At 36.8% G+C, this 21,023-nt stretch overlaps 1 protein-coding gene across 1 annotated transcript in view; it reads left to right on the top strand.

Annotated features, from left to right (window-relative positions):
* Positions 1–21,023, top strand: part of LOC127951560 (structural maintenance of chromosomes protein 6-like) — a 74,502-nt gene that overhangs the window by 40,075 nt on the left and 13,404 nt on the right. Inside the window, exons 17-22 of the mRNA XM_052549513.1 lie at positions 1,393–1,530; positions 1,612–1,757; positions 5,789–5,911; positions 8,738–8,843; positions 9,052–9,204; positions 13,095–13,192. Of these exons, the coding sequence (XP_052405473.1) occupies positions 1,393–1,530; positions 1,612–1,757; positions 5,789–5,911; positions 8,738–8,843; positions 9,052–9,204; positions 13,095–13,192 (764 nt within the window). The remainder of the gene's footprint in view (positions 1–1,392; positions 1,531–1,611; positions 1,758–5,788; positions 5,912–8,737; positions 8,844–9,051; positions 9,205–13,094; positions 13,193–21,023) is intronic.

The raw sequence follows: 21,023 nt of genomic DNA, 5'->3' as shown, positions 1-21,023 counted from the left end.
CAAGAGGTTGAGCAGCTTGCTGTCTGGTGCAGTTTTAAAGGGTTAGTTCAGCCAAATATTAAAATTATGTCATTAATAACTTACCCTCATGTTGTTCCAAACCCGTAAGACCTCCGTTTATCTTTGGAACACAGTTTAAGATATTTTAGATTTAGTCCGAGAGCTCTCAGTCCCTCCATTGAAACTGTGTGAACGGTATACTGTCCATGTCCAGAAAGGTAAGAAAAACATTTTGCAAGCATCGAAAATACATTTTGGTGCAAAAATAGCAAAAACTATTCTCGAATCAGACGCGTCTGACAGAAACAGTTCTTGACTCCAGAATGACTCAGTCTGTTGTTCGTTATCTGGCTCGTCTCAGTGTTCATCTTCAATTCTCTCTTCACAGCAGTTCAGTCAGTGTACTGTTTGAGTAAATGAATTACTCCGGTATATTGGTTTGTTTTAACTCAGAAGGAGTGTCAGCCACATTAAAAAAGTTAACAGCTTAAGTCATTTGTGGATTAATGCGTATTGGAGGCGCGAACCGTTTAAAACGATTCGGTTCGATTTGGTGAACTGGTTAAAAAAAATCTGGTTATATCGAATGATTCGTTCGCGAACCGGATATCACAAACTGCTTTGTTTTGAACTCTCTCTCACAACAGACACGGAAGAGAAGACAATGCTGAATAAAGTCGTAGTTTTTGCACTTTTTTGACCAAAATGTATTTTCGATGCTTCAAAAAATTCACATTTACACTATGATGTTTTTCTTACATTTCTGGACATGGACAGTATACCGTTAACACAGCTTCAGTGGAGGGACTGAGAGCTCTCGGACTAAATCTAAAATATCTTAAACTGTTACGAAGATAAGACCACGCCACCATTTTTTTTTTTTTTTTTTTACACGTTTTAGATCCGGTTTAATTCAGTTTTTTCCACTCCTACTCAATCCTGCAATTAAACTCCATGCCTTGTCCTTTTTGAATTATGCTTGTAAAAAGGATTTGTGGTGTCATTTAACAGTTTTTTTTTTTTTTTTTTTTTTAGCTTTGAGGATGAAGCTTGCCTATACCTACATTGTAACGTTTGCATTATTCGTTTATTTGTTAAATTCAAATGCAAAGCATAGAACTTTACTTTATTCTGCAAATCAGCTAAAATATACAGAGATATGATTTTTGTCTCATATCATCCAGCACTAGGTGTAACATCATCAGTGGATAGCTTTTAACCACCAGAGTCCTAATTCCTCTTTGCTAATGTTTAAAAATGGCAGGCTGTCAAGCTTTAAAATAAGGATCATGAGCTTCAAGTTCACTACTGTACAGTCCACTACAGCACATATTCTTAATTATCAATGTGTCCAATCTAGTAACAGTTTTGTTTTTATGTGATTGCTTGTAGGAGCAATTGAGCAACAGTGATCAGGAGTTGGCGTGGAGTAAACATCTTAAAAAACACTATGAAGAGAAGCGGAAAGCCCATGTGGACAAGATTGAGACACTAAAGAAGAAACTGAAAGACAAGGACCAGGTGTTACAGGTGACCAAACACTGACATCTTACACTGATCCAATAGATATAAAAAGATTTCCGTTTGTTTGACTGAATCTTTTTTTGACAGGTTTCCATGGCGAAAGCCTCAGAAATCTGCCCCGAGCGTCTGGGTGTAAGGAGAACAGCGAAGAGTTTGGAAAGTGAGATCAGCCACCTCAAACACCAGATCTATACACAGCAAGACCAGCAAGGGCAGAGAGACACTATTGTCAGGTACACAGACACGGTCTCCAGCAGTCAAATGTGACCTGGTGGTATTTCACCCCAAAATTAAAAGAAAGATACAAGAAATTAGATTTTAACCTATTTTTAAGACCATATGTGACCCTTGACCACAAAATCAGTCTTAAGTGTCAGTTTCATAGCTCTGTATTTTTTTAGCTGATTTGCAGTATAAAGCATATATCTCTGTATTTTCTATGCTTTGCATTTGAATTTAACAAATAAAGTAAATGTTACAATGTATGCATATGGAACTGGACCACAAAACATAAGGATCCAATTTCTTAAAATTGAGATTTATACATAATCTGAAAGCTGAAACAATCTTTCCATTGATGAATGGTTTATTATGATCAGACAATATTTGGCGAAGATACAAGTATTTGAAGATCTGGAATCTGAGAGTGCTAAATAATCTAAATATGGAGAAAATCACCTTTAAAGTTGTCCAAATGAAGTCATTAGCAGTGGAACATGTTCTTTAGTTAAAGCCCTAATGATTTTTGGAATAAAAGAAAAATCATTCATTCATTTTGACCTATACAATGTATTTTTGGCTATTGCTACAAATATACCCCAGCAGCGACTTAAGACTGGTTTTGTGGTCCAGTGTCACATATACAGATACATCTCAATACATTAGAATGTCGTGGAAAAGTTCATTTATTTCAGTAATTCAACTCAAATTGTGGAACTTGTTTATTAAATTCAGTGCACTCAGACATAAGTCTATGGTTCTTTTAATTGTGATGATTATGGCTCACATTTAACAAAAACTCACCAATTAATCTTAACAAATTAGAATATGGTGACATGCCAATCAGCTAATCAACTCAAAACACCTGCAAAGGTTTCCTGGGCCTTCAAAATGGTATCTCAGTTTGGTTCACTAGGCTAAACAATCATGAGGAAGACTGCTGACAGGGTAAGCCACAAACATTCATTGCCAAAGAAGCTGCATGTTCACAGAGTGTAGAGTATCCTAGCATGTTAACAAAAAATTAAGTGGAAGGAAATAGTGTGGAAGAAAAATCATACCTGCAAACTAGTTGCTTTTCGGTGAAAATCGCAGTTTTGAATGGGAAAATGTCATCCACGTGAATTGTGTAAATCCGAAGAGTTTTTTTTGATGGGGGAGGGGGTCTTCTGCGGTCTTCCCTACTGCGGTCTTCTTCACAAACATCTTTGGTGATACAGCACGCGAGTCATTTGGCCAATCACAGTCAAGATAACAGCAGCGTATTCTTTGAAAAAGCCCTGGCAGCAACTTTTCCCGTAGATGAATTCGCGCCTATTCACGCCTACTTTTGAACCTACTTCACGCGAGTCATTTGGCCAATCACAGTCAAGATAGCGGCAGCTTTCCCGCGGATGAATTCACACTTTGGACACTGACATTAGTTTTGAGGTAAGTGCTGTTATCTGCTAACAATATGATTGTTTTCTCTAATGTTGTTGTTAGTTAACATGTTTAACATTAACGTTATAATGGAATTGTCGCCTAGTCAGCTAGTAAGATCAGCAAATTGTGTTGTTAGCTTACAATGTTAGTTTAATGTCACTGTGAAGGATTTTGGCAAGGCTAAGTTATCTACTCCACTGCATTACTGTTAATTTCGTTTACGAGTACTTTTCGTCATTATTTTCATCAACGACATTTTACACCTTTATAATGACAGCATTTTTATAACCGTTTTGGTCACATTTGGTCGGGAATTTTGATTAATATGCATGAGGGAGAGAGAGCAAGACGGTGAAGGTGAGTGCGTGGACGGGGCTCTCTCTCTCTTTTGTAACTGGTCTTTTGAATTTTTTCTGAATGAAAAAATAAAGTCATGTCATACATGATAGGAAACCCAGCAACAACGATTATCAGTTTCTCCTCTATTTTATATATCAATTGTATTTGCATGTTAAATAATGGTTGCCGGCAGATAATGACTGAATAGAATGTATAAAATAAATTTTCTTCTATGGGGGGGGGGGGGGGGGGGTCTGTCACCTTTTTCAGTCCTTCTGAGTTTGCAGGTATGAAAAATATGCACAACCAACCGAGAGAACAGCAGCCTTAGGGGCCGTTCACATATCGCGCCTAGGCTTGCCGCTTTCTCCTTCTTTCCAAAGCACTCAGGCAGTTGCGCCCCTGAGGCGTCTGCCGTTGCTAAGCAACAATGACGTGCTCTCTCCATGAAGACACGGAAATTTCAGCAAAGGATAAATTAATTTGCAGCTCTAAAAACCGCTTCCTTCATCTTGGCTGAGCTTTCAACGTTGTTACGGGAAAGGATGAAGCTGATTGGTTAGTTCTTGTCACATGACCTGCGTTGCGCTTGCGGCTCTCTGAAAAGTTTAGATGTTTTTAACTCGATGCGGTGCGGACGCGCCTGGAAAAAAACGAGCACGTCGCAACCGCATCGCTTCCATTATGAGCGCGCATACCGCACCTACATTGGAAATAACGAAAATGAGTGCGCAAAAGACGCTATATGTGAACGGCCCCTAAGTGAGGATTGTCAAGCAAAATAGATTCAAGAATTTGAGTGAACTTCACAAGGAATGGACTGAGGCTGGGGTCAAGGCATCAAGAGCCACCACACACAGATGTGTCAAGGAATTTACTGAACCAAAGATGGCATCAGAGTCGCCTTACATGGGCTAAGGAGAAGAAGAACTGGACTGTTGTCCAGTGGTCCAAAGTTATCTTTTCAGATGAGAGCAAGTTTTGTATTTCATTGGGAAACCAAGGTCCTAGAGTCTGGAGGAAGGGTGTAGAAGCTCATAGCCCAAGTTGCTTGAAGCCCAGTGTTAAGTTTTCACAGTCTGTGACTATTTGGGGTGCAATGTCATCTGCTGGTGCTGGTCCATTGTGTTTTTTGAAAACCAAAGTCACTGCACCTGTTTACCAATAAATTTTGGAGCACTTCATGCTTCTTTCTGCTGATCAGCTTTTTGAAGATGCTGATTTCATTTTCCAGCAGGATTTGGCACCTGCCCACACTGCCAAAAGCACCAAAAGTTGGTTAAATGACCATGGTGTTGGTGTGCTTGACTGGCCAGCAAACTCACCAGACGTGAATACTATAGAGAATCTATGGCCTTTTGTCAAGAGGAAGATGAGAAACAAGAGACCAAAACATGCAGATGAGCGGAAGGTCACTGTCAAAGAAACCTGTGCTTTCAGACCACCTCAGCAATGACTCAAACTGATCACCTCCATGTCATGAGGCAGTAATAAAAGCAAAAGGAGCCCCTAACAAGTATTGAGTACATGTACAGTAAATGAACATACTTTCCAAAAAAAGACCAACAATTTACTATTTTTTTTATTGGTATAATGAAGTATGCTAATTTGTTGAGATCATGAATTGGTGGGTTTTTGTTAAATGTGAGCCAAAATCATCACAATTAAAAGAACCAAAGACTTTAACTACTTCAATCTATGTGCACAGAATTGATTTAATACACAAGATTCACAATTTCAGTTGAATTACTGAAATAATTTTTTCCAAGGCATTTTAATTTATTGAGACTGAAAATTGTTGCTTTCAAATAAACCAATTCAAATGGTTAACAAATATTCTCAGATCATGGAATATGTATGAAACATGGATGCGGGCTGCGGAGATGCAGAAACAAATAATATCAGTAAATGATTAAACTGTTAATGTAGCGTCCTAACAGTTTTTCCCTGATACATTCATAATCATAACTTCTGCAGTGCGCTGTGGCACACTTTATGCAGTCGCTTGAGTGCTTATTGGGCTTTGTAGGCAATTAAAGGCTCATTATAATGATTTAAATCTTTTATTAATAAACGTGCGATTAGTTGACTAATGGTTAAAATGAACGACTACTAGTCGACCAGAAAAATCCTTAGTTGAGGCAGAGGGCAGCCCTAGTACTGACCAATGTAGTTATTTTCCCCTTACATCTACGAAGCGCATCTACATTGTTTATCATGTAGGTGAGGTTTATATGTTGTGATGTTATAACGGTGAAGTTTTGGTCATTGAATCTTGTAGGCAGTTTCATGAGGCGAAGGAAAACTTCAGTAACATGACCCAACAGGTGAAGAGTCTGGAGGCTATCATCCACCAGTTAACTGAGATCATAAACACCAGACACGTCTATGCTGAACTGAGAATGTAAGTTTCATTAGAAGGCTCTTGTCTGATTCTCGCAGACTGATTAAAATTGTTTTCAAAAATATTGTTTTATTGTGAACATCAGACCACCAATTCAATGGTCACAAATGAAACAGCCTTTGTTTGTCTGCTTTTGATATTAAGTCGCTCAAAGGTTAATCACTGTATTAGTTTTACTGAATTAAAAAATTCCCTAATGAAGGGTTACTCTATCCCAAAATTAAAATTTTGTCATTATTCACTTACCCCCATGTCCAAACCCCTAAAAGCTTTGTTCGTCTTCGGAGCACAATTTAAGATATTTAAGATGAAAACCGGGAGGCTTGTGACTGTCCCATAGACTACCAAATAAATAACAGTGTCAAGGTCCAGAAAAGTATGAAAGACATCGTCAGAATTGTCCATCTGCCATCAGTGATTCACCCATAACATTATGAAGCGACAAGAATACTTTTTATACACAAAGGAATAAAAAAATAAAGACTTTATTCAACAATTCCCTTGTCAACAGTCTCCTTTGTGTCTCTCCACATCACTCAAACTGCCTATGCTCTTCTGTGTCAGCCACGCCACAAGGGTAAGTTTTTTTTTTTTTTTTTTTTACATGTATTTACTCTTTGGTTTGAAAGCAAACAATGCATCGGCTTTACACGGCTGACACAGAAGAGCGTACACCATCTGCATACTGCTCAGAATTGTCAAATGGCGCTACACTGATTTGGAGAGACACAGGAGAGGAATTCTTAAATAAAGTGTACAAGAAGTATTCTTGTTGCTTCATAACGTTACGGTTGAATCACTGATGGCAGATGGAGTATTCTGACGATGCTTTTCATATTTTTCATATTTGGACCTTGACACTGTTACCGTATTTTCTGGACTATAATTAACACTTTTTTTCATAGTTTGGCTGGTCCTGCGACTTATAGTCAGGTGCGACTTATTTATCAAAATTAATTTGACATGAACCAAGAGAAATGAACTAAGAGAAAACATTACCGTCTACAGCCGCGAGGGGGCGCTCTATGCTGCTCAGTGCTCCTGTAGTCTACTACTGAAAACAGAGCGCCCCCTCGTGCCTGTAGGCGGCAATGTTTTCTTTTGGTTCTTGGTTCTAAATAAATGCGACTTATAGTCCAGTGCGACGTATATACTTAGGTGCGACTTATAGTCTGAAAAATACGGTATTTATTTGGCAGTCTGTGAGACAGCCTCAACCCTTCCTGTTTTCATTCAAAATATCTTAAATTATGTTCCGAAGACGAACGAAGCTTTTATGGGTTTGGAATGACATGGAGGTAAGTGAATTAGGGCTGTGACGGTGGCTGATTTTTACCACCGCGGTAGTCATGGACCAACAACCGCTGGTGGCGCGGTGTTGGTTTAAAAAAAGATATATATATATATATGTATGTATCTATGTATGTATGTATGTATGTATGTGTGTGTATAAATATGTATAAATATATTAGTGTCAAAATGTGCTTGTTAACGAAGGCGATACATTTTTTTTTTTCTGTTTAATGTATTCAAAATATTTAACATAGGGGCGTGGATGGCCACCCACTCACAACTGCTGCTTCTGTCACTTTTTCTCATGACAAGAAGTGAATTTATTCAGTCGCAGAATGACTGAACAGGAGACGTTTCAGACACACGCTCCTCTTCACTTTATTATCAGGTTCAAGTAAAGCGAGTTCGGAAACGGTCCTGCGCTCAAAGGCGCCATTGCGCACTTCCTTTGTGAGTATCCTTTCATATCAAACTGCGAAATAAACTATGTGCAAGCAGTGTTGTGGTCAGTTAATTAATGGAATTACCAAAAAATATTAACTCCTCATCTGCACGCGCTCTCTTTGAAATAGGAATCGTTGCCATATTTCTTGTTACCATTTTTATTGATCGCTGTCTTGATTGTATTTGGCCAGTTTGGAGAAAGACTCACCAAACATGACCAGCCAGCGTTTGAGATCACGAGAACTTGTGCAAACGTAGATGGGTGACATGAATGCAGATGGCTCAACACTAAATTAATGTGCTGAATGCATAAACAATTTTCCTGCGCTCAAATCTGCCAATCTAAAGGAAATGCTGTGTTTGAGGTAATTTGTTAAATACCATAGATTTAGAATTTTCAACTATTACAGTTATTACACTTATATACAAAATTTTATACAACCGCGGTTGTCTACTGCAGTTGTCACAGCAACCGTCACAGCCCTAAAGTGAATAATGACAACATTTTCATTTTGGGATGGAGTAACCCTTTAAGGACAATGCAAGTGAATATGGTAAAAAGGTCACCATACTTGCCAAGTTGATTGATTATATTAAGAATTGTGTTTTATATTAGAAGTTTTTTTTTAAGGGTATATTTAAAAATGCAAGTAAGCCATTATTTAATTAAATATTTAACATTTATAACAGGAATCTGAACATTATATAAATCCAGGTTCAACATTCTTGTTTCATTTTGTTGAGTTAAAGATTTTGACATCAGGGATTTTAGATATTGTTTTATCACGCCATGGATCAGAAAATACTGTACTTCACATCAGCCAGAAAATAAGTATATAAAAAAAATCAGATTCATATATACTGTAAAGTGCAATAAAATAAGTTTTCTTTCCACTAGTCTTAAACATGTTACAAAAAGCCCAAAATCTCAAAATTGACCAGTGCATAAAAAAACAGTGACTTTTGCCTGTATTTTATTGCCTTAAAACAGCAAGTTACAGTAGGAAATATCAAAGGGCTTGTCCATTTTAGTGCAGATTTGAGAGTACTGATGATAATGATGTAGGTTGTGTTTCTGTGTGTTTCCAGGTATCTTTCTGTGCGCTGTAAGTACTACTTTGAATCCATGCTGTCTCAGAGAGGATACATAGGGAAGATGATCTTTGACCATGAGAATGAGACACTTTCCATATTAGTAAGACTTTGCAAGTTATTGTTTTCTTGATGAGCAAACACCTGATGTATGCATAGGGGCATGCATTCTTGTATAATTTAATTTTGTTGTATAGCCTATGTGCTCAAAAACTGTCTTTGGGATCAGGATTTTACTCTACATGCAGTAACCAGGACTTTTTAAAAGTACAGTAGTTTCTCTGGATGACGGTCATCCGTTTCTTTCTCAGGTTCAGCCAGGAGAGGGTGATAATGCTGATCTGAGGGACATGCATTTTCTGTCTAGAGGAGAGCATTGGTTTTCTACCGTGTGCTTCATCCTGTCACTGTGGGCCATAACTGACGCTCCGTTCCGTGCTTTAGATGTGTTTGATGTATATATGGTAAGGTGTGTGTGTGTCGGTATATATATACCGTATTTTCCGGACTATAAATTGCACTTTTTTTCATAGTTTGGCTATTCCAGCAACTTAGTCAGGTGCAACCTATCAAAATTAATTTGACATGAACCAAGAGAAATGAACTAAGAGAAAACATTGGAAATAACTGACTCTCTTGGTTCATGTCAAATTAATTTTGATCAATAAGTCGCACCTGACTATAAGTCGCAGAACCAGCCAAACTATGAAAAAAAGTGTGACTTATAGTCCGGAAAATAGGGTACACACATTTACATTACGACCATTTTTATACACAGTATCCCAATTTTCAGGGGCTGAAAATGTAATTGGACAAATAAATATAATGATAAATAAAATAATTTGTATTATTTGGTTGAGAATCCTTTGTAGGCAATGACTGCCTTAACTCTGGAACTCATGGACATCACCAGAGGCTGGGTTTTCTGCTTTTGATGCTTTGCCAGGCCTTTACTGCAGCTAACTTCAGTTGTTGTTTGTTTGTGGGTCTTTCTGCTTCTAGATTTGTCTTGAGCAAGTTAAAAGCATGCTCAATCGGGTTGAAATCTTTAATTTTTTTATTTTTTTATGACACAATAAGTAGCAATTCACTGTTAGAACCTTCTTGTTAAAGATAACACAGAGTTACAATAACTTATTTCCATTGTGGTCCTTGTTTTAAAAAGATTGACTTTTCTGACTTTTGGAGGAATATTCTACTTTAAAGGGATGGTTGACTGTCAAATTAAATTTTGGTATGTTTTAGCTTACCTAAAGGACATCCTAGATGTAGGTTTCTTTGTTTCCTCAGTATTTCCCATCTTGATATTTTTAGGTCCAACCGTTCTTGTCTGTGACTCACATAATGGATGTCTATGGTCACCACCTCAAAGAGCATGCACAGAGGGGTCAAAATTAAACAATTCCCCATCATAAGAACACATTGATGACCTAAGACACGAAACGAGCGGTTTGTGTAAGAAAATGAACAGTATTTATATAGTTTTTACCTCTTGTACACAACCACGTCCAACTGATCTGAGGGCACGAGTGCTTTCTGATGTGACGTGAGCGTGCGCGCTGGCTTTAGTCTGTGCAAGCACGCAAAGTGCCGGAAGTGATCTCTCGAGCGTGTACATCACTCATTGTTTACACTTACTGCCTATGGTTAACACAGATTTCGGAAGTATTACCTTTCACTGTGAAGATCTAAACATATTTAGACGTACAGGAAATTGCAATGGAAGATGATTTCAATATATCAACAGACAACGTTGAATTTTTTTCACAATCATATTTATTTGAACCAGAATACACAGATCAAGTACTCAGGAGCGATCCGCTGCAGCAGCTTGTCTTCAAGCCTCAGAGAGACAGAGATCTCTTCAAAATTGGTGGTGTTTTAGTAGCAAGTGTTGTGAGATGCCAACACAAGTGGAGAGCATATGTTGTCACGAATGGAACACAGCTAAAAGACGATGACATTGACAGTATCGCATTGCACACCTGCCTGACTGAAGATCCTGAGTTTTCTCCGCTGTTGAGACGCAGTGTTTTGCACGTTGTGTTTAGTTTGCCACATATAAACTGGAGGCGACATCCAATGCTAGAGGGACCCAATGGCACGCTGTCAATAGAGTGAGTAATGTGTTGTATTTTTATTATAATCGCAACGATTATAGGGTGAATTATAAACAAATTAATTAACTACAATTACTGCATTATATTTCAGACAGTGCAGATTGGTGCCGTAGCGTGTGGTAAACAATGAGTGATGTATATGCGCGAGAGATCACATCCCGGGGCTTTCCGCGCTTGCACAGACTAAAGCCAGAGCTCGCGCGCACGTCACATCGGGAAACACTCATGCACTCAGATCAGTTGGACATGGTTGTGTACAAGAGGTAAAAACTATATAAATACTGTTCGTTTTCTTACACCGCTCGTTTCGTGTCTTAGGTCATCAGTGTGTTCTTATGATGGGGAACTGTTTAATTTTGACTCCTCTGTGCATGCTCTTTGAGGTGGTGACCATAGACATCCATTATGTGAGTCACAGACAAGAACGGTTGGACCTAAAAATATCAAAACAAAGAAACCTACATCTTGGATGTACTTGAGGTAAGCTAAAACATATCAAAATTTAATTTGAGAGTGAACTATCCCTTTAAAATAAAAATCAAAGTCATGACATTTGCCAAGTCTAGTAGCCCATACTCGGAATTGGTGCTCTGCATTTAACCCATCCAAGTGCACACACACAGCAGTTAGAAGTAAACACACACCCAGAGCAGTGGGCAGCTATATATCCAGCACCCGGGGAGCAACTGGGGGTTCAGTGCCTTGCTCAAGGGTACTTCAGCCATGGGTATTGAGGGTGGAAGAGAGTGCTGTTCATTCACTCCCTCCCACCTACAACTCCTGCCAGCATTGAGACTCGAACCAGTGACCTTCTGGTAAATAGCCCAGCTCTCTAACCATTAGGTCACAGCTGCCCCTAAAAACTCCTGGGTTGCTTTTGCTGTATGTTTTTGGTCATTGTCCATCCATTTGTACTATGAAGTGCTGCCCGAACAACTTTGCTGCATTTGGCTGAATCTGGGCAGAGAGTATATCCCTATACGCTTCAGAATTAATCCGGCTATTTCTGTGTTCTGTCATGTCAGCAATAAACAAGTAACCCAGTGCCACTGGAAGCCATGCGTGCTCATGCCATCACACTTGCTCCACCATGTTTCACAGATTATGTTGTATGCTTTGGATAATGAGTTGTTCCAAGCCTTCTCAATACTACTTTCTTCCTGTCATTCTGGTACAGATTGATCTTAATTTCAGTCATCCAAAGAATGCTTTACCAGAAGTAGTCTAGCTTTTTGAGATGTTTTTTGGCAAAGTCTAATCAGGCCTTGTTTGCTCTTTGTGGTGAACCCCCTGTATTTGCTCTTGTGACGTCTTCTTTTGATAGTAGACTTTGACAGTGACATGTCTACCTTCTGGAGAGTGCTCTTCACTTGGCTGGATGTTGTGAAAAGATTTTTCTTTACCATGATGGAGGAGATCATAACGGGTTATTATTAACTACATTCATTTTCAGGAATTACTTGTAGAATTATAGCATTAATAGTACAATAAAATGATTTGTCCGTCCACAGGGCAGACACTGTTAATCGATTATTGGCTCTAATACATTGCTGCCAGAGCATCTAACAAAACAGGAACGTTAAAGTTACCTTGTCCTGTGAGCAGCAAACACAGACAACCAAGTGTGAATACATATTGATGTTTATTAAACTACACTACCGGGGAACATGCAACATCTGACTAGACACAAACATACACACATTAAACATAGATGCCAATGCAAGGAAAGCATGGATAGAGAGAGCATGGAGAGTCATGGTAGTATTAGTACTCATACTAAATCACAACCTGTTAAGAACCATCAAAGAATCTCATCACCTTAATTAAAAGGGGACAAAGCCTAGAAGCGCATCTAAAAGCGGTTACTTGCATTGGTTCTGTAGGTGCTGAGTAAAGTGTCCTAGTGTATGTATGATGTGGAGTTTTCATTACAGAATCAAATAAATTGAAAATAACTTGCTAAAAAATCTCTCAGGGATTTTGTTAATATTTTCAGGGATTTTGTCTTCAGTGTATATTCTGGTAACCATTTTAACAAACAGAAAAATGTAATGTCGTCTCTCTGTTTAATATGTGACCATAAAGATTGTTTTGGACACTGCTGTCACTACTTGATGTATCTTTGTCAAGTAGCCAATAATGTGTGAATACAATATATTTGTCATGGCTTCTAAGGAGAATCTGGTGACTGGAGTCGAGTAAGCAGTCACTGTGTTGTGTGTTTGCTCTCTCAGGATATGGTGAACCGGAGGATCTCCATGGACATGATGCTGAAGATTGCTGCCAGTCAGCGCTACAGACAGTTTATTTTCCTCACACCACAGAGCATGAGGTAAAGAGCTTCTCTTGTGTTGATGCAGAAATGTGTATATGTACTACACACATTATGCCCTCCATAAGTACTGGTACTGGGACAGTAATGACAAAATTGCTATCTTTGCTGTGGAGTCAAGAAATCTGTTAATATGATTAAAAGATTAAAATGAGACAAAACTACAGAATTTTACATTTTAATTATTGGGTGATTCAATGTGTTTTACCAGCTCAGAAGATCAGCACTTTTAGAGTTTCATCTCCCTATCTGATGTGAGCATAAGTAATGGAACAGTTTCCTCACAGATCTTTCTAAGTGTTCGGCTGTGTCCTGTTGCATTAATTCTTCACATATTACAATCAGGGAAATGTGTCTTATCAGTTATATCCATAGCTTCTGCATTCTGAGTCTGGCATTCGATGATGACACACACAAACCGGGATGAAGATGAGGAAGCTGACTCTGAAAGAAAAGCAAGCAATGTGGATGCTAAAATAAAAGAGGAAATCAATTAGAACTATAGGAAAAACAAAGGGCATGGAGAAATCAAGAGTTTGGAAACTACTGGCGACATCAGCGACCAACAATGAACTGATTGGCTGAGAAAAATAACAGTAGTTGATGATGGACAAATCATAAAAGCTGTGAAAATGAACCCTAAAATACAGACCCTAAAATCTGTAAAATCGCCAACAACCTCCAGAAAGCTGGGGTGATGCTCTGTCAATCTACAGACCGCAGGAGAATTTGACACAGAATTACAGAAGCTACACCACAATATGCAAAACCTCTGATCAGCACCAAAAATAGAAAGGCAAGATTCTTCACAAATGTGAGCCAGAAGAGTTCTGGAACTGAGTAGATGTACCGATGAGACAAAAATGAACCTTTATCTTTAAGTGATTGGAAAGCAAAAGTGTGGAGAAAAAAGGGAACTGCAAATGATCCTAAGCATACATCCTCATCTGTAAAGCTTGGTGGAGGTGGTGTCATGGCATGGGGATGCATGGCTGTCTCTAGAACAGGCCTCTTCATTTAAATGATGACTTAATATATGATAGCAGTAGCAGAATGAATTTGGAAGGGCACAAAATCATCTTGACTACTAATATTAAAGGGGGGGTGAAATGCTATTTCATGCATACTGAGTTTTTTACAAGAGTTGGATTCCCATGCTAAACATGGACAAAGTTTCAAAAATTAAGTTGTATGTTTGAAGGAGTATTTTTGTTCCAAAAATACTCCTTCCGGTTTGTCACAAGTTTCTGAAAGTTTTTTTCGAGTATGGCTCTGTGTGACGTTAGATGGAGCGGAATTTCCTTATATGGGTCCTAAGGCACTTCTGCCGGAAGATTTCGCGCTCCCGTATAGCAGAGCAGAGAGAGCACAACAGACTTCACTGATCAAAGCGAGAGCGAAATGTCACAAAAGAAGTGTGTTTTTGGTTGCCAGGGCAAGACAACCCTGCACAGATTACCAAAAAAAAAAAACATTTATCAAATATCTCTGTGTTGTTAACTTAGTTATCGGCTATAGCTATAGTAAACAACATGCGATGTTGGCATCAAACTGCACTTTCCACATGTACAGCTTAAAAAAAAAAAAAAAGACGACATAAAGTGGAACTTAGTCATTTTCCAAAACCGCTAAGGAAATATATACAGTTTCAGTACATACCACATAGAGACGTCCTGCTGTAGTCGTTGCTGCTGCTGCTCTCGTTCAGTTTCAGCCTCGGGATCTGATTCTGGATCATAAATATACGCTGAATCTGACTGTTAGCCATGGTTTGTTTTGGATGATGGTTTTTTTTCCTCGCGGTAATGTCACAACTTCCAAACGCTCTCGACGCAAAAGCCTACTGGCGCTCGTGATTCTTTAGCTCCGCCCACACGTCACTCCTCCAGACGCTTGTGTTTTCCAAAAAAAAATCGGCACAGACTATTTTTCTCTTATAAATACAATAAAACTAAAAACTTTTTGGAGATATGAAGGATGCAGTACTACTCTATAGGTACTCAAGATTAACAGGATATTGAGTGAAAATGAGCATTTCACCCCAGAGAGAGGATAAAGTATACCATGTGTCAAAAATTTGATTGATGAGGGTCATAAAAGCCATCTGTTCTGGACACCTGTTTGTACCCCCCACCCCTCCCCTCCCTGTACACCCCGGTGACCTAGATATGAACTTACGACCCTAAGAAGGAATTTCTGTGAGGGGGTTGGGTGAAAATGTGTTGGGGGTCTATGTGCTTTTTTTTTTTTAAACTGTGGAAAGGGTTGAAATCATTAAAATGGTATAAGGGAAGTTTTTATTAAGGTTTTAAGTACACAGTGCATTTCAAGAAAAAAGGTTATAACACAAACAAAATGGGAACGATGCAATGATTGTTTTCGTAGTTGGAAAAGTGTAAAACGTTGTTAAAGTTGTAACAAATAAAAAAAGAAAAAAAATAGGTTACTGGTTATTTATCTAAAACAACTAAAGTCAAAACTATCAGATGTGTTTTCGTTAAGCAACACGTGAAAAAGATGTGAGAGCTTGTAAAAATGTAAAAAGGTGTTTTGTTACCAGTTAGAAAAGAAAGCATTTAGCATTTGTACCTTACCTCAAACTAAAAAAGAAATGAATGTAAAGCGGCGATACAAACCAGAAAACTTGGCGTTTGTCACGATGTTATAAAAAGTTAAAAAGAAAAGAAAAAATATGGTAGGCATTACGCGGATCAAAAATAAAATCCATCAGACAAGATCCTTCAAATCAAATCTATGTTGTACTTTACCACTAACTACAACTTTAAAAATCGAGAGTGTTACTGACAGAGAGTTAGACGAAAGAAAAAAAGATCTCACAGCAAAGTGTCAAGGCATCTCCGTTGAGCGATACTGACATCATCGCTGACACACTTAGAATGAGGCTCGGGGGAATGCTCCGGAAAAAAAACCACGCCTCCGGCGCTAGAGACTGCCCCGCTGTAGGCGTGATAGCAGCGTCAAATAGATTTTAAATGTTAAAATAATTAAACTAAGTATTTCTTAATAAATAGACATCAGTCCTTAATTAGTGAAAACTTTAAATCCATTTAAACATAAGATCAATTTGTACTTTTTAAATGATGTAGCTTTATGCGATTTTATTTACTTTTAGTCTTAAAAAATAAAAAATAAAAATAATAATAAAAAACAGCACTGAAAAAAAGCATTATTTGTTTTTAATGTGTTAAGTTAATTACTCTAATCTACGACTAGTCTAAATTTAGACTATTGCCGTCGATATATCTTTTATTTTTGTCAAGCTTAATTTCTCAAGCTATGACAATTAACACACACACACACACACTCAGCCACCCATCCACACTTTCCTTCTGTCCAATTTGTAAGTTTTTGTCGCGTTATCTAGTAATTAAACCAGACATATGTAGTTAAAAGCATCCCCATTTAACAATATGACAGGGAAGAAATGTCTCGTCTCAGGTCGTGCAGCGAAACGTGACCGTGTCGTGCACCTGGTGTCTGTGCGATGTCGCCTGCATATCAGTTAGACATCAGCGGGTGTAAAAACATCTAAAGGTTTTTGGGGGTTTGCAACTCGACTGTAATCTAATTAGTTTTTCGGGGGGTTCTGGTGTTGTAGCTAAATGGTGCACTGCAGGACGGCTAAAGTTTAAAAAAAAATTGTGTGTAATCAAGGATCAAAGGCAATTTCAAATTTATGGCTTAGGCCTGTGATCGTGAGGTTATCTGACAGTTCATTTAGTGGGTCAAATGGGTGTGAAATCTTTTAACAAGTCAGACCATATAGGAATATGTAGTTTAATTCGAGTTAATTTAGTTTATTTTAGTTACATTTATAATTTTTATTAACCCTAGATCTTTCAACATCAACATAAATGTACCGAGAATGCAAACAAGTACACAAACACACACACACACACACACACACACACACACACACAAACACACACACACACACACACATTTTCCTTCTGCCGAGTTTGTGTCGTGTTATCTAGTAATTAAACCATACATATGTAGTTAAAAGTATCACCCATTTAACAATATGACAGGTAAGAAATATCTCGTCTCAGATTGAAACGTGACAAACTTAGTAGTGATTCTTTAAATCCTGTTTATCAACTCTTTGAGATACTTAATCATTGAAACATTTCTATAGTCACATCTTTATTTAACATTTTCTAAAATGAGATCTGGTTTATTTCTATATTAAGTGTAAGTAAGTTGTATTCTTTCGTTGTCATATCTTTTACATTTTATTAAAATAGGTTCAACTGATTCAGGAAGATCACATTTAACACAAAGTCCAGACACATGTTTTTCCTCTTATAAATAATGACTGATTAAGTGCAATGTGTCCAATTCTATGGCGAGAGCTTCCTTTCTATCCCCAAAATTCTCCTTTCATTAAATTTGATGTCTGACATTTTAATGTTTTTATCTGATCCACTACCTTCAATTCCTATATGTGCAGGTATCTATACAAAATAAATATTTGTTTTTGGTTGTATTCTGAACAAACTCTGTAAAATGAATGACAAATTGTCTTGTTGAAAATTCGCCACACTTTAAACTTGGTAGTACTGCAAATGAATCTGAACATATGACTACTTTAGGTATATTAATGTGTTCAACCCACTGAAGAGCCAAAAATATGACAATCATTTCTGTAGTATAAACAGACGGATGATTAGATGTTCTTTCAGGTATTCTATATCTACCCACTTGGAACATATGTGTCCTGTTTCAGGATCTTTAGATACATCTATGTATATGAGTTACTTTAAAACTATATGCTCTTTATTTTTCATCTAAACAAAAGTCCTTGATGTTTTATTTTATTTTAATAAGCCACTCACACTTACTTTAGTAGCCTAAATCATTGAATATTGAATATGTCTTTTATTTTGTCAATATTAACTTCTGGCACGAAATTCTACATTCATAAATGTATGTTTTTCAAAATCCTTACGTTTAGTGGCATTTAAAGAGAAATTTGGGATGTATTTGGAGACGTTAAAAGAAATGAAAAGTCTCAAAGCAAGATTTTTGTATTCTTCATTGGGGGATTTGGTTTTTCTTAATGTGAAAATCTGTTACTCCCCTACTTTTTCATTCTTTATCTTTTTCTTCAGTGTTGTTTTATTTATTTTACATTTATTTTGTTTTATGATGTACAGAGTGTGAACGAAAATTGAGTGTAATCTCAGACCATATTTGTAAATCTACCAGTAATGTACGCCTTTATATTTTTAATGTTTAAAGCAACGAATAAAAAAGAAAAAAACACCCACTAACACATCCCCCTAACACCTCCCTAATAACGTTGGTCACAAAGGTTTAAATGTATGTTAAAAGAGTTAAACAAAGTAACGTTTTTAATAAAAACACATCAGTTCTTATTTGATGAAAACATTCTACCTGGTTTTAATATTAGACCGATGTTTTTACTTTAAAATTAGGTTAACCTATACCATTTTATTTTCATCTCAACAAAAATTCCTTGTTGGAAAAAATTGTTGTTTTATTTCATTTTAATAAGTCACTCACACATACTTTAGTAGGCTAAATCCTTGAATACGTCTTTTATTTTGTCAGTATTAACTTCTATCATTGCTATATCGTTGCTATATCAATTAAAACATGCGTTTAGGCATACACAAATCTAACTGGAATGAAATGTTTTGGAATGTCTTTGATTTTCTTGCCAAAGAAACTTTAACAACGTTACAGGAGAGGCTAAATATTTCATCTCAAGTAGTGCGTAGAGACGCGTCTGGTGTCTGGAATCTGATGTCTTTGTGTTTACTGTTACGACCATGTCAGATAAGATTGTAAAACATCTAAAGGTTTTTGGGGTTTGCAACTCAACTGTTATCTAATTAGTTTTCCGGGGGTTCTGGTGTTGTAAATGGTGTGCTGCAGGTAACCATAAAATGTTTATGGTTTAGGCCTGTGATCGTGAGGTTAGCTAAAAATTCATTTACTGGTCAAATGGACGTGAAAACTTTTAACAAGTCAGACCATATAGGAATATGTAGTTTAATTCGAGTTAATTTAGTTTATTTTAGTTACATTTATAATTTTTATTAACCCCTAGATCTTTCAAACTCAACATAAATGTACCGAGAATGCAAACAAGTACACAAACACAACCATACAATCATAAACACACACACACACACACACACACACACACACACAAATGTAAACATTACAGAAAACATGAACATGCAAACTAAATAAATACTAATATACACTCAAACAAGTAAAAAAATACACAAACAAACAAAATAGGTCACAAACACGAACATATCTATATAAGATTGAAAATGAGTTGTCCTAAGTTTTCTTTGAAACCAAAAGTGTTTGTTGGTACAAATGTCTGACAGAAATGTGTACAATAGATTAGACGTCCTTTCTCACTTTCCAAATGGTGTTGTTAACCATGATGTTTAAAATAGTTTTAAAAAAGTATAATTTTTTAGCTTTCATGCAGGATTCATGTCAGCACTCAAGTGTTTTAACAAGAGTCCAGAGACAGATGAAAATAGATGTGTGAAGAAAAAAAAAATGTAAGAGGTTTTTAAGGATAGACTAAATGGTTTAGATTGTTTAAAACAATTGAGTTGACGCATTTCTCTTGAATGTGTGTATGGTAACCGCTGCATACATGAAGCAGAACAAATACATAACTCATAAACGCATTGTGGTTAATAAAAAAGACTTATTTATCTAGCATAACTTACCTTCTTTTCATAACAATAAACATTCTTACGACTTTAACAACTGCAAACAAACGGTTTGGTTGGAAAAAAAAATAAAAACATATTGTGTTTTCTTAGTTAGAATGCTTATAGTTTGTAGTAAAATCACATATATAAGCTAAAAAAAATTTCTTCCAAACCATGCTGCTTTCACACACACACACACACACACACACGCACACACACATCACCTCACAAAACTGTCAACAAGGACCTTAAGTTTTTGTTATAACGTTTAGCTGTAGCTGAGACCTTGGTGGAATTATTTTACGTACAGTTTTGGGGAAGTTACTATGAACGTTGTAATAGGTTATAGATCACAAATTAACCCGTTTAAAATCTAAAAGTTTAAAAAGTAATGTAACTGATAACATTTGATTACATGTTTTAAGACTTGTAATGTTTTCAACCGTTAATCTTTTGAAATGTGTAAACAGGACAGGGGTTAACATTAGAGTACTCAACAACTAATGACCGTCAGACTTTTCAAATCCTTCATCACTTAAATTAGGATTGTGATCATTTCATTTTAAAGCACAACCACCACGAAATCAGATTTGCTTGGAGATTAAATACATATTTAAAAACACAACAAGAAAGTTTAACAGCTATGATACTGTTTTTAAATCAGGTTTTTGCACACCTATGAAGGGGAATGCCATGGCATCTAACAACGGTTGGTAAATCGGTTCAATTTAACAAATAAATATACATTGGCCAAATAGTAAATAAGCATACGTCTTTAACTCATGAAACATCTGACTCATATTTTAGAGTATTTAAGGTGGTTTATGAAATATATCAATGAAATCTGTAATCTGTAAAAATATTCAGATGTAACATTTTCATAATTAACCGCAATTTAATTATTTTTCTCACTGACTGTAACTGATTACATTTATTTTTAATCAAATGATATAATTTAGCTATATGTAAATAAGTTGACCCCCTAACACTGATTATGCGTTCTAACAAGAATAGTTGGCGAAAGAGTTCATTACCCTCTTTAACTTTAAAAATGCGTACAATGTCCACAAACAAGGGTTTGCTCTTAAAACAAGCCC

The sequence above is a fragment of the Carassius gibelio genome, chromosome B2, assembly GCF_023724105.1.
Source record: "Carassius gibelio isolate Cgi1373 ecotype wild population from Czech Republic chromosome B2, carGib1.2-hapl.c, whole genome shotgun sequence".
Classification (NCBI taxonomy): Eukaryota; Metazoa; Chordata; class Actinopteri; order Cypriniformes; family Cyprinidae; genus Carassius; species Carassius gibelio.
The sequence above is the reverse complement of the archived record's forward strand: the minus strand, read 5'-3'. Positions and strand labels throughout refer to the sequence as shown.